This window comes from Nanorana parkeri, unplaced genomic scaffold, assembly GCF_000935625.1.
Source record: "Nanorana parkeri isolate BGI_ZX_2015 unplaced genomic scaffold, ASM93562v1 scaffold2188, whole genome shotgun sequence".
In the NCBI taxonomy this organism is placed as follows: domain Eukaryota; kingdom Metazoa; phylum Chordata; class Amphibia; order Anura; family Dicroglossidae; genus Nanorana; species Nanorana parkeri.
Window position 1 is genome coordinate 14,633 of NW_017308456.1, and position 14,532 is coordinate 29,164.

The following is a 14,532-nucleotide window of genomic DNA, read 5'->3' on the forward strand; positions in this document are numbered from 1 at the left end:
ATGTGTGGATGGATGGATGGATGGGTGGGTGGATGGGTGGATGGGTTGATGGGTGGATGGATGGATGGATGGATGGATGGATGGGTGGATGGGTGGATGGATGGATGGATGGATGGAAAGGTGGATGGATGGATAGATGGAGGGATAGATAGATGGGTGGATGGGTGGATGGATGGGTGGATGGATGGGTGGATGGATGGGTGGATGGATGGGTGGATGGGTGGATGGATGGATGGGTGGATGGATGGGTGGATGGATGGATGGGGGGATGGATGGATAGATGGATGGGTAGGTGGATGGATGGATGGGTAGGTGGATGGATGGATAGATGGATGGATAGATGGAGGGATAGATGGGTGGATGGATGGATGGATGGATGGGTGGTTGAATGGATAGATGGATGGATGGATAGATGGGTGGATGGATAGGTGGATAGATGGATGGATGGATGGATAGATGGATGGGTGGATGGATGGATGGGGGGATGGATGGATAGATGGATGGGTAGGTGGATGGATGGATGGGTAGGTGGATGGATGGATAGATGGATGGATAGATGGAGGGATAGATGGATAGATGGGTGGATGGCTGGATGGATGGGTGGGTGGATGGATAGATGGAGGGATAGATGGATAGATGGATGGATGTTTGGATGATCTCATGCAGCTGATGGATCTCCTCTTTCTCTGGCAGCCTGTGGGAAGCAGGGATTGCAGTCCCGGATCTTCGGTGGGACCTCGGTGGTGCCGGGTGAATTTCCGTGGCACGCCACGCTGACTTACAAGGGGAGCCCATTCTGCGGGGGAAGCCTGATCTCTGATAGGTGGATCGTCACGGCCTCTCATTGCTTCGATCGGTAAGTGGAGTAGATCCATAGACATTGTCTCATCACACCAGGACATAGAATGGGGCAGGGAACACACAGTGGATAATGAAGTCCAGATGTTTCCATGAGGCCACAATCACGGGGGCATTATACACACGGAGCCGTCATGTCTCCATGGTGGGCCCATCTCCATGCAGCACCAAATCTGTTTCAGGCTGGGCTGCCAGCCACCGATATGGAGGCCCATCGGCCAGTCTATCATCAGTGGTCTGCACTGGCTTCCTGATAGTGACAATTGTGCACAATGTGTGTTGGGATGGCCACTGGTAGTGTCCACAAGGAGAGTGTGTGGCAAGGGGACAACACAGGAGCACAACTGGGACCCAGGGTCAGAGCGTTGTCACTCTATAACAGGAAGTGTCTGGACAAGGACATTTATTGCAGGATCACCGGGGATTCATTTATATGAGTATTGAGATTATTTACTTCCACTTCAACTCTCCAACATCTACCAAAATCTGGAGTATCAGTGTTAGATCTTCTGACCTCCCAAGTTCCGTCTAGTTCTCCAACCCTTTACAATTGTATCTGTGTCTCCCAGAACATTCTAGACTGATCCACATCTGAATCCTTTTAAGACTTCATTGGTTGTGACAGGACCTCTTTAGAGGATTACAAGGCAACGTTGACTTCAAACCTCAAAATTAATACCAGGTCTCTTCTTTATTTTAAGAACAACCACTCAGGACAAAAGGGACCCCAAGTTATGGCAAGTTCACCTGGGTTTCACCAAAATGGGGTACACTCCGAATGAAAGCAGCGTGGTCACCATGGTCCCCTCCCGAATTGTGATCCATGAGAACTATACGAAATACACTGAAGGCTTTGATATCGCCCTGGTGGAGCTGCCAGCTCCGGTGACCTTCACCCGTTTCATCTCCCCCATCTGCCTCCCGGAGAACAGCCACCGCTTCCACCTGCGCAGAACCTGCTACGCCACCGGTCTCAAGAACGTGCAGGAGGGGGGTGAGTAGAGAGTTTAATGAAAGCAGCTCAGAAGATGTGACATAAACGATATCACCAAAAGTATTGGGACGCCTTTACACGCACATGAACTTTAATGGCTCCCCAGTCTTAGTCCGTAGGGTTCAGTATTGGGTTGGCTCCGCCCTCTAATGACATCATAGTCTTAGTCCGTAGGGTTCAGGTATTGGGTTGGCTCCGCCCTTTGCCGCTATAACAGCTCCGCCTCTTCTGGGAAGGCATCCACAAGGTTTAGGGGTGTGTCTATGGGAATGTTGGACCATTTGTGAGGTCAGGTACTGATGTTGGGGGAGGGGCTCGCAGTCTCCGCTCTAATTCATCCCAAAGGTGTTCTATGGGTTTGAGGTCAGGACTCTGTGCGGCCAGTCAAGTTCCTCCCCCCCAAACTCCCCCATCCATGTCTTTATGGACCTTGCTTTGTGCACTGGTGCGCAGTCATGTAACAGGAAGGGGCCATCCCCAAACTCCTCCCACAAAGTTGGGAGTATGAAATTGTCCAAAATGTCTTGGTGTGCTGATGTCTTAAGAGTTCCCTTCACTGGAACTAAGGGGCCAAGCCCAACCCCTGAAATACAACCTCCCCCCCCATAATCCCCCCTCCACCAAACTTTACACTTGGCACAATGCGGTCAGGCAAGTACCGTTCCCCCGGCAACCGCCAAACCGAGGCACGTCCATCGGATTGCCAGACAGAGAAGCGTGATTGGTCCCTCCAGAGAACACGTCTCCACTTCTCTAGAGTCCAGTGGCGGCGCGCTTTACACCACGGCATCCCACGCTTTGCATTGCACTTGGTGATGTGCGGCTTGGATGCAGCTGCTCGGCCATGGAAACCCATTCCATGAAGCTCTCTACGCACTGTTGTTGGGCCAATCTGAAGGCCACATGGAGTTTGGAGGTCTGTAGCTATTGACTCTGCAGACAGTTGGCGACTTCTGCGCACTGTGCGCTTCAGCATGTGCTGACCCCGCTCTGTCATGTGACGTGGCCTACCACTTCCTGGCTGAGTTGCTGTTGTTCCCAGTTGCTTCCACTTTGTTATAATCCCAGTAACAGGTGACTGCGGCGGAATATTTAGTAGCCAGGAAATGTCACGGAACACCTGAATCCAATGATTTGGAGGGGGAGGGGCCAATACTTTTGGCAATATAGTGTATATGCACCTTATTCTATCATCTTCCAAATACTGACATGTTTTCTTATACATGGGGCGCTTTGATTTTCAAGCATCTTCCACAACCTCCAATGAACTTCCCTTGTTCTTTCTTGACTCAGTGCCTCTGAACAGCAAGAGGTCCTTAGAAAAAGTTGGCCAGATTTTGATCGGTTGGAGAACCTGCAATTGTATCTACAACACCCACATGAGACCAGACCTAAGCAACCCTGCAAATCCCAGCATGCTGTGCATTACGGAGAGCGACGGAAAGAAGGGCCCGTGCCAGGTGAGTTACGTGGACATAGAGTCTCATTTGTCTTTGGGCTTCATGATAAGATACGATGGGACATTCTTCTTTCACTTTCAGGGTGACTCTGGTGGGGCCGTGGTTTGTGAAGAGGACGGGGTCTGGTTCCTTGCTGGACTCGTCAGCTTTTCCCAAGGTTGTCACTTGCTGAACAGTCCCACCATTCTCTCTTCTGCCTCCTTCTACCAAGACTGGATTAAGCGGCACACTGATGAACAAGCCTCCTTCTCCCCCCAGACCATTCCGGTGGTAGATGATGTGGACAATGACAATTGCAGTGACCTTCTTAGTAATCACACAGCAGGTAAAGTCTAGAATGGACACACTTGAGGTCTCCTTGGCTTCCCAACTCTCTGCATCAACATCAAAGACTCAACTGTAGACATTTCTTTTTAACCCAAGCTGCAGACAAGATGGCGCTGGTCATGACAAGATATCTCATCATTCTTCTCTTTTCGAGGTTGTGGAATCTCACAGGTCAGTGATCCTACTTTCCGGAGTCCCGGAACTTGGCCATGGCAAGTGGACCTCTGGAGAGATGGGAAGAGAACTTGCAGTGGGGCCCTTATCTCAGCCAGTTGGGTGATCACAGCTGCAGAGTGTTTTATTGGGTAAGATATTGGCCTGCAGAGCTGAGGGACATTTTACTGAACTGGAACCCAGTCTATAGAGGTGAGGACACAAATAGATTAAGGACTGAAGGACTATAACCTTGCCAGCATTTCAGCTTTGAAGTAAAGATTTTGATTGAACAAATGTTTGAGGGTAATAATAAATATATCCATATATTATAATATGGCTCCAGCATGACAGGGAGAGCATCAGAGGGTTGAAGTATCATATCGTTCCTTGCCAATGAAGCCTATACCTTAATGACCCCACCACTCATATAACCAGGGCCAAGGTCCAGTACTGGGTGGAACCCAACTAAACCTCCAAAAGGAAACTGGAGCAGCTGGAGGACACCGGCACTAACCCGGGGAGATCATACAGTCTCTTCTCACTAGTGGGAATGTTGACAACGTGTATCATCAGCACGGATGCTGACTTATTTGTGGAGTGAATTATTCTGAATTGCTGTGGGGATTTGCTTTATCACTCACCCTTTGCTTACTCCACCACTATATGTATTTCTCTCACAGCCAAGGCTCCTCCGAGTTGCCAGAGGACTGGTCGGTCACAGTGGGTAGCGGGACGCCCGTGATGATGGACATTGCGGTACAACAAATCAGTGTTCACGGCTCATACATCAGCCCTGAAAAGGGTTACAACGTGGCTCTGGTTCTTCTTGCCCATCCTGTGCCCCTGGGACCATACAGCCAAGCCGTCTGCTTGCCCCATTCCTCCCATCGTATGCCATATGGCTCTACGTGCTGGCACATAGTTGGGGACAATTCGCTTCCTGGTAAGTTGGAAATCCTGCTTAATGAATCTTAAGGTATTCCATTCCAAGTAGAAGTAGACTTGGGTGCCAAATCTAAGCGCCATATTGTGAAAGTCCAATGAGTCTTGCTCTGGGCACTCGGAAGAAGGTACCTTGGTGGGCATAGGTACATCTTTGATTTTCATCCATGATGGCATCTTTGTTGCATGAGGCCCAGTTGCCATAAGATTGCATTGATTTGATTCTTGAATCTTTTATAATACCCGTGCATTTAGCCCCAATGTTCCTCCAATCTTTTTGGAAAAGCAATACTAGGAGCAACTGTTAACCTGTACTTCATTTCTGATCTCCAGAAGACCAGACGGGTGTGCCACGTGGAGACAAATTGGAGCTGTTAGGCCCCAACCAGTGTAACTGCATCTACAGCCGACCAAACTCAGACAACCCCACTGAGTCTGTAATAGAGGGGATGATATGTGCGTCCAGGGAGGGTGAGAACAGCAGCCAATGCCTGGTAAGTAGCCCCTATAGATCTTCTACCTTGATCATCTCCTGTATACGCCTACCCTGGTGGAAAGCGTTTTGCAATCTAAAAAAATGATATACATATGTCCTATTTTTTTCTATATGCTTCTTATATGTGTATACCACGGCTTGCTTTCTTTATATATCATCAGACAATGTTGGATGAATACCAGCAGTTGATTGGTTGTTTGCTCCAGCCAATCAGATAACCCATCTTTCCAATCCACCATTGTGTTTGCAGAATGACTTGGGTGGAGCCCTGGTGTGTAAAGAGAATGGGACTTGGTTCCTGAATGGTGTGTATAACTATGGAGGAGGATGCAAGGAAGGATCAGGTTCTACACTGCCAAGAGTGTTCACTCAGCTAGCCACGTATGATGACTGGATAGACAAGGAGACACGAGAAATGTTTCTCCGGCCTGCGATCAATTCACCGCCACCCAAGCCAGACACAGACAGATGCTCCTTAGACAGTCCAAGAGGTACATGCATGCATTATATCACTGTTGCTGTGGAAATTAAAGGGTGAAACATTTTGCTTCCTAAGGGTGGAAGTTTAACTACATATATATAGATCATCACTGGTGGTGTGGGACATCAGGCATGGAGCTATGTCTGGTTCCTGAGAGTAGAAACTTTAGTACATACATGACTGGTGGTGTGGGACATCAGGAATGGAGCTATGTCTGGTTCCTGAGAGTATAAACCTCAGTACATACATGACTGGTGGAGTGGGACATAAGGAGTGGAGTTATATCTGGTTCCTGAGAGTAGAAACTTCAGTACATACATGACTGGTGGAGTGGGACATAAAGTGTGGAGCTGTCTGGTTCCTGAGAGTAGAAACCTCAGTACATACATGACTGGTGATATGGGACATCAGGCATGGAGCTATGTCTGGTTCCTGAGAGTAGAAACTTCAGTACATACATGACTGGTGGAGTGGGACATAAAGTGTGGAGCTGTCTGGTTCCTGAGAGTAGAAACCTCAGTACATACATGACTGGTGATATGGGACATCAGGCATGGAGCTATGTCTGGTTCCTGAGAGTAGAAACTTCAGTACATACATGACTGGTGGAGTGGGACATAAAGTGTGGAGCTGTCTGGTTCCTGAGAGTAGAAACCTCAGTACATACATGACTGGTGATATGGGACATCAGGCATGGAGCTATGTCTGGTTCCTGAGAGTAGAAACTTCAGTACATACATGACTGGTGGAGTGGGACATAAAGTGTGGAGCTGTCTGGTTCCTGAGAGTAGAAACCTCAGTACATACATGACTGGTGATATGGGACATCAGGCATGGAGCTATGTCTGGTTCCTGAGAGTAGAAACTTCAGTACATACATGACTGGTGGAGTGGGACATAAAGTGTGGAGCTGTCTGGTTCCTGAGAGTAGAAACCTCAGTACATACATGACTGGTGATATGGGACATCAGGCATGGAGCTATGTCTGGTTCCTGAGAGTAGAAACTTCAGTACATACATGACTGGTGGAGTGGGACATAAAGTGTGGAGCTGTCTGGTTCCTGAGAGTAGAAACCTCAGTACATACATGACTGGTGATATGGGACATCAGGCATGGAGCTATGTCTGGTTCCTGAGAGTAGAAACTTCAGTACATACATGACTGGTGGAGTGGGACATAAAGTGTGGAGCTGTCTGGTTCCTGAGAGTAGAAACCTCAGTACATACATGACTGGTGATATGGGACATCAGGCATGGAGCTATGTCTGGTTCCTGAGAGTAGAAACTTCAGTACATACATGACTGGTGGAGTGGGACATAAAGTGTGGAGCTGTCTGGTTCCTGAGAGTAGAAACCTCAGTACATACATGACTGGTGATATGGGACATCAGGCATGGAGCTATGTCTGGTTCCTGAGAGTAGAAACTTCAGTACATACATGACTGGTGGAGTGGGACATAAAGTGTGGAGCTGTCTGGTTCCTGAGAGTAGAAACCTCAGTACATACATGACTGGTGATATGGGACATCAGGCATGGAGCTATGTCTGGTTCCTGAGAGTAGAAACTTCAGGTACATACATGACTGGTGGTGTGGGACATAAAGTGTGGAGCTATGTCTGGTTCCTGAGTGTAGTGCATCTTAAATTCAGATATGTTAGTGGAGTGCTGGATCAGGAATTTAGTAGGCTAGTTAGAGGCTGCTCTGTAAGATCCAGCGGGCCCGAAAAAGTGGTCCCCGGATTACCAGTTGTAACTTTGGTAGAGTAAAGAAATCCCCAGACATATGGTTGGGAGCATAAAGGGCTGATTTGATCACCGGTCTACCAGTCAGATCAGCGACCAGAGCTGGCCTTCAATCCATGCTAGAGGAACCCACTCCAAGATATCTGCTCTCATTCCAGGTTAATTGCAACTACACCTGTGTATGGGTCCAGATGAAGGGGGATTGGTTGAGCCCCCAAAATGACTTTGATATCCTTTTTACTCTTATGACAAAGACAAGTTGATCTGTACTCTACCATACTTTTATATTCTTTTATGATCCTATGTAAGACATATCACTTGGTTTAGGGCTAGACCGCTTAAACCCTAATTTCACTATATCACTTGGTCGTACTAAGTTTCATATTAGTTATACCTTTAGCGCTTTGATATATATTTTTCTCGATTGCTGATAGGATTCTTCTATCCTCTTTTTAGAGCTGCTTTAGGTCTTAATTTATTATATATTTCCACTTTAGTCTCCTTTCCAGAAGCGCGGATTATCTATTTCTCACTCTACCATACGTCTGGTTGTCTCTTCACTCTACCAGACGTAATACTTGTTCCTGAGCATGAAAGCTTCACTATATATATATATAGTGTATCTTACTAGTGGTATGGGGCTGTGTCTGGTTCATGAGGGTGGGTGGTCCTCAACCTCTTAGCTATACATGGACTTCCTGTACTTTTGGAGGCTTCTGTTAAATCCTGCTACAAGGTTATGCTAACATAGGCTTCCTTAGCACAAGGGACGGTGTCATTGCTACACCAGATTTGGATGGAGTCATGATATGTTTTTGCCAGTAGCTGAGGAACTGCTGTTGCTGTGATATACATTGTGCCAGGATCCCTGTTCTTGGCCTCTCCGCCACTTCTAGAACAAGTCACATATATTGCAGACTGCTAAACGTCTTCACTTGTCCACAGTATACCGGCCAGTTCCTACTGTGCCAGTACATAGACGCTATTTATTGTTCCTTTTGGCCATGCGTATAAATGCAGTAGGGTTATGTCTTAGTCCTTGTCTTGGCTGAATCTTCTAATAGTGTCATTGTTGTGGCAGATTGTGGAGAATCAGTTGCATCTCCTGGTCCTGAGCCCGTCGGGGAGGCCGCAGATAAGATGTGGCTGTGGCAGGTCAGTCTTCAACAGTTTGAGTCCCACGTCTGCTCCGGGGTTCTTATTACAGAGACCTGGATCCTGACAGCGGCGCACTGCGTTCCCAGGTATGAGCCAGGTCACATATAACTTTTTTGGAAATGTTCAAATGCTTTATTTCCTCTTATTTGCATTACTATCGTTCGATGAATGACCACATTTGTTGGTTAATTTATAGGGCTGGTAATGATTACAATTTTCGTGTTCGATTAATCAAAATATTTTTAAATCCATTAATTTCGACTAATTATAACGCACATACAGATCCAACTACATTGGCCTATACACATACAGCACAGCAATGAAGTCATAAAATGAACTAGGATCACAGTAATCCAGCACGTTATTAATCTCACGTGCCCCACTCAATATGGCCGCCGCTTGAGTGGGGCAACGCAGAATAATAACGTGCCGGATTACTGTGATCCTAGTTCATATTATGACTTCATTGCTGTGCTGCATGTGTATAGGCCAATGCCTTGGCTGGCGCTCGTGCAGAAAGTTTCTTGGGCAAACTCACCTGCACAAGTGGCTCCGTCGGCTAACGAAGGGGGGAGGAGTCGGAGGAGTGACGTCACCGTACTCCTCCCCCTTCCCTTCGATAGCCGTCACGGATATCGGCGTCACCGGACTCCTCCCCCCTTCCCTTCGTTAGCAGACGGAGCCACTTGGGGAAGGGGGGAGGAGTCCGGTGACGTCGATGTCCGTGACGTCACCGGATCGGCCGACGGGACTCCCGGAAGCCGGCGGAGAGGTGAGTGTTTTCATTAGCGGTCAAAATAATTTTAATCGATCAAAAAGTTTAACGATTAATCGAGAAATGAATCTTTAATTTTCACAGCCCTATTAATTTAAATGATGGCCATAAATACATTCTCATTATTGATACATGAAGCCCACAGTCCTTCCTTCAGACTTCTCCACGCCAACCTCTAATGATGACGTGGGGGACATGAGCCATTGGGACATTCGTGGTGCCTAGAAATTAACGTATATCTGAAGGCAAAGCTTGTTTTTTAAGGAGAAGGTTAGACGTCTTGCTAGTTTTTTGGGTTTTTTTTGCCAAGTGAGGGAAATCCCTTCTAAGGTAGCTGTCATTGTAACAATGATCTCCATTGAAGGATTTCCCTCTTATTTCTGTGGTGACTTCTGCACTTCCCATCACTGTATTTCCTGGTGACCACAATAGAGGGGGTGAGTCTCCCAGACAGTCATACAATTGTCACTACCCGCTCTTTATCAGGAACTAATGACAAATTGGACTGTAAGAAAGGACGAGGCGACATCATTTGCATCTGAGGGAGAAATCATTTCTCCTGATGTACAGGTGGGGACTTTTTTTTCTAGTTGGGCAGCTAAGCTCTGCGGGGCCTAATGCCAAAAATAATAACACAATGTTGATCCGTGTCACTCTTCTAACTGCTTGTGACCACAGTTGGTTGGGGGTTTTCCTTTTACTTTGGGAGAGTGCTGTGCCTTAGCTTGAATCATCTCTGGCTTGTCTCCATCTGTGTGTGTGTCCTTTGGTGGGAAGGGGCCGATCCAGCCCCTGAGACCTGCTTATGGAGTGCTGTGTATGAAGTCACCTGGGGCGGCTCGTGGACGGATTTGGTCAGAGTTTGTGTTGCTCCTTGCTCTGAACACAAAAACTGCTGAGATGATGAATGTCATGGTTCCTAATAACTATGTAGCTACAATACTTTGTCCTCTTTGTTGTCCCCAGCCGCGCACCTCTTAGTGACTACACCGTCATCCTAGGCCGCAGTCTACAGAACCAGCCCAGCCCTAGAGAGGTGCTGCGTCAGATCAAGAAGGTGGTGCCTCACCCGGACTACAAGCTGAAGACCGGAGAGAACGATATAGCTTTGGTAGAGATGAACTATGGAGTCACTTTCAGCGACCACATCCTGCCCATCTGCCTGGCGTCCAACCAGTCTATCTCTACCACCAATGATTGTTGGGTTATCGGCTGGGGAAGATTGCACCCTTCAGGCAAGTCACTGCTCTAAACACTGGGGCACTCAATAGTCTTTTTTAGACGTCATCAAACTGTTCATACTTAAAAAAAAAAAATACATGAGTAGTAAACACAACTGAAACAGATTGAACCTCCAACATAATCATAGATGGTCACATAGCTGTAGGTTAGTCAGCAACCAGACTTATGGCTTACCCACCACTCTGTTCCATCGTGACCAATCTTCTGTTTGGACCTATGCAGAGCCGTAGCTAGCTCCTTTTGCACCGGAGGCAAGAACAGAAAATCGTAACCCCCAACAGACATGTGCGGTATGTGACGTCATCCTCCAGGATGGAGGTGCGCATGAGCAGAGTGCGCCGGTGGCCAAATCCAATAGCATAAAAACTTGTTTCGTGTGACCAAACTAATGAAAACATTTTTAGTTTCCGTTCATTTTGTCCGAAGCAAATTTTTAGTCTTTACACATGTCTAGTAATGTGTGTGGTTTTTTTTTGCTGTTGGGGAAATATCGGGGGTCTAAACAGACCCCTGACATTTGCCTTTGGAATAGCAAAAGAGATTGAGGACACAGAGTCCTCTGCTCATACAGGGGGGAGAGCAGCAGGGATCCGAGGAGAAGTTGGAGCTTCTGACGCTCCTCTTCTCCCTGCCAAGCCACGGCTATGTTGGTCGCCTGGCGCCCCTGTTGCCAATGGCACCCTGTGCTCCCCATGGCAACAAGGGCGAGGGGGAGCAGCCAGGCTGGCCCTGGTTGCACCTCCTCTCAGCTGCGCCTGAGTCGAGTGCCTCACTCCCCCCATGGTAGCTACAGCCCTGGATCTATGGTTCTTTCCGGTTGGGATGCATACAAACATTTGTATAGATGTCTTGGGTGAAAGCACTCTTGTCCATCAAGTTTAACCTCCAACATCCTCAAGCAGTTGTAGATCACAGCAAGGTAAAAAGACCCCCTCCCCCCTCTTCTTCCTAGATAAACTGGGGAATCACTACATCAACCAGGGGGGAGTTCTCCAACTTTACTCTCATGAAGAACCCTTTGCAATGCTTTGGTGACATAGTCTTCCCTGTATATGCAGCTCGTTATCTAATAACGGTTCTCAGACAATAACATTTATTTGCCAAATTTCCATCATGGATCTGTCTGTAGATTATCAGGGGGATCACCTTTTTTACAAGCTAAGCAAGACACATTTGTTGAGATTTTCATTGCTATTCAGACTTTCCATGGCCCTATAATACAGTCTCCCATCGAGGAACCCTCCCAAAACCCCCTAAGTCCTTCTTACACTGGTCCTACACGTCCCCCGTATTTTGGCCATACAGGTGACGATTCATACGGGGGTCAGTGCTATACTTGCATTATGTATGAAGTTACAGTTCTCTGATAATCATTGTCCCTTCCTTTTCCAGACAGAGCCTCGTCTCCTCCTCCACTGAGGCATCTTCGGGTCCATCTATTGGATGGAAAGGATTGCGGGGGGTCTGTGGGGAACATGACACAGACTGGTGGAACAGGGCAGATTTGCGTAGCTGCTAAAAGTACCACATTTTCGTGCCTGGTATGTACCTGAGGACTTGGTGGCGGGATAAAGAAACAGAACTGGTGCATGATGGGACGAGGCAACACTTCTCCTTAAAACTTTCCTTCCTCATTTCATTTTTCTGCACTTTTTCTTCAGCTGGATGGCAGCGCTCCTCTTGTATGCCAACCGAACCCCAAAGGTCCTTGGTTCGTGTTCGGTGTTGGCAGCCAAACCTCTCCACCCAAAAGGAACGCCTGTCCCAGCAACTTTACCTCAGTGGTGCCCATATTATCATGGATCAGAGGGGTGGTTCCCAAAAAGGACCTAAGCCTCTTGGAGAGGAACCCAACAGTTCCAACATTTGGCTACAATGATACGGTGGCTTCTCCTACCACAACGACAGTGACGCCGACACCTCCGAACACAACTTTGGGTCCACAAAGCACCAACACAACCTACAGAGACAGCGATGTGTCTACTACAGATGTCCACAATTTCACCACCACCAGCACTCCTCATACCACGAGCACCAATACCACCAGCACTCATACCACCAGCACCAATACCACCAGCACTCATACCACCAGCACTCAAAGTTCCTGTCTAGAGTCCACCAGTGGAAGTGGGAACATTTGTTCTGAGCACACAACGGTTACACCGCAGACTCAGAACTCAACCTCGTCTATTTCAATGCCGACTCAACAAACCGACCTAACAGTGAACCCAACAGGGAACTCAACGGTGAACTCAATGGGGAACCCAACAGGCAACCCATCGAGGAACTCAACGGGGAACCCAACAGGCAACCCAACGGTAAACTCAACAGCCTCTGGGGTGGACCCCCTGTGGAGGAGCTGGATAGTTCATGGCCTCCTGATTGTCCTTTTGCTTTGGTTCCCATAGACTAGAAGTGTAGACATCCTACTTTCTGAGGAGCCAAAAACGTCATCTAGAGGTGCTACAGCAATGATGAGTTCAGTCAATGTTTTTAAATTTCATCCACAACCTGCAAATTATTGTTAAATGTACTAAAAATCACTTCTATGGGCCATCGTCTTCAGTCACAGATGGATTGCCTACGTATGTGGAGCACAGAAAGAGGCCCTGTCACTGTGTCTGAGCCAACAAAAAAAATCAGCTTCTGAATGTAGTATTTGATGTGCGATATGAACTTTTATAAGCTTATGACATCATGTTTTGTACAAGGAACCTCCCGGGATATAAAGTGTTATTATTTATTTATTTGGGATGACGGCTGATTGGGTGGAGGGAACCGATGAACACTGTGAAACAATAAACAATGCAAACCTAAAGTAGATGGGACCCCGATCACTAAAACCTCCTCACATCTTTAACATGCTGGCTGATGGCATTTCAAAACAGCGGCTTTCATGCAACGATCCCCGCTGATCCTGCCATGACACTTCCTGTTATGGAGTGACAACTGTCTCCTAATTGCGCCCCCTGCTGGTGACTGACACACATTGCTCAGGCACGGTCCTCCGTTGTCACCATCAGGAAGCCGACCCAGGGTAATGATGTACAGGTGATGCTTGAGCATGTAGACAGGAAGTCGCTGAAAGAGGCCGGAGGAGATCAGCGGCGCCGAGAGATGGGGAAGTTAATGAAAAAAAAATTTTTTAATGTGTTTTGTGAGCAAAAAAAAATAATCAGATTTTCATGCTGCTCAGAGCAAACTAAATGTCACCTTGTTGGGATTTACATCTACTTTAAGATAAAGATGTGGGGGATATTTATAAAGCAGTGAATGTGACGTTCATCAAACATTCACTGGTGGTGAATCAACCTCAGTCATTTTAAAGGCGCGCACCAGATTCACCTTCAGTGAATGTTTATTGAATGTCGGATTCTCTGCTTTATAACCATACCCCAGCGTATGACCAGTCTTGTATCGTGTTATTAGACGTGTTCTGATCATACAATCATGGGGACGCTCCGTGTCTGTGACGTGTTCTGATCATACAATCATGGGGACGCTCCGTGTCTGTGACGTGTTCTGATCATACAATCATGGGGACGCTCTGTGTCTGTGACGTGTTCTGATCATACAATCATGGGGACGCTCCGTGTCTGTGACGTGTTCTGATCATACAATCATGGGGAAGCTCCGTGTCTGTGACGTGTTCTCCGCAGTAACAATGTAACAAAATATATAAAAAATGTTTATTAAATAAAAATTGTTGTTTTTGTGATTTCCTGTTTGCGAAACGTTTCCACGCAGAACGAAAATATATCTGATGTGTACAAAAGTCAGAAGAAGGTAAAGACACACCGAATGTTGGAGAGTTCCTCTCACTTCCTGTCTGGTGGAATCATCGTCACGCAGGACAGGAAGTGAGTCTGCCATAATCATACTTTGCACATTATAGCAAG

The 14,532-nt window shown here is 47.2% G+C and overlaps 1 protein-coding gene across 1 annotated transcript in view; it reads left to right on the plus strand.

Annotated features, from left to right (window-relative positions):
* The window catches only part of PRSS53 (protease, serine 53), a 21,811-nt gene that overhangs the window by 2,108 nt on the left and 5,171 nt on the right, over positions 1–14,532 (plus strand). Inside the window, exons 3-15 of the mRNA XM_018572964.1 lie at positions 694–856; positions 1,560–1,852; positions 3,146–3,312; positions 3,394–3,637; positions 3,794–3,944; positions 4,476–4,738; positions 5,071–5,231; positions 5,484–5,724; positions 8,540–8,702; positions 10,358–10,630; positions 12,030–12,174; positions 12,295–12,951; positions 14,381–14,493. Coding sequence (XP_018428466.1) covers positions 694–856; positions 1,560–1,852; positions 3,146–3,312; positions 3,394–3,637; positions 3,794–3,944; positions 4,476–4,738; positions 5,071–5,231; positions 5,484–5,724; positions 8,540–8,702; positions 10,358–10,630; positions 12,030–12,174; positions 12,295–12,951; positions 14,381–14,493 — 3,034 coding nt within the window. The remainder of the gene's footprint in view (positions 1–693; positions 857–1,559; positions 1,853–3,145; positions 3,313–3,393; positions 3,638–3,793; positions 3,945–4,475; positions 4,739–5,070; positions 5,232–5,483; positions 5,725–8,539; positions 8,703–10,357; positions 10,631–12,029; positions 12,175–12,294; positions 12,952–14,380; positions 14,494–14,532) is intronic.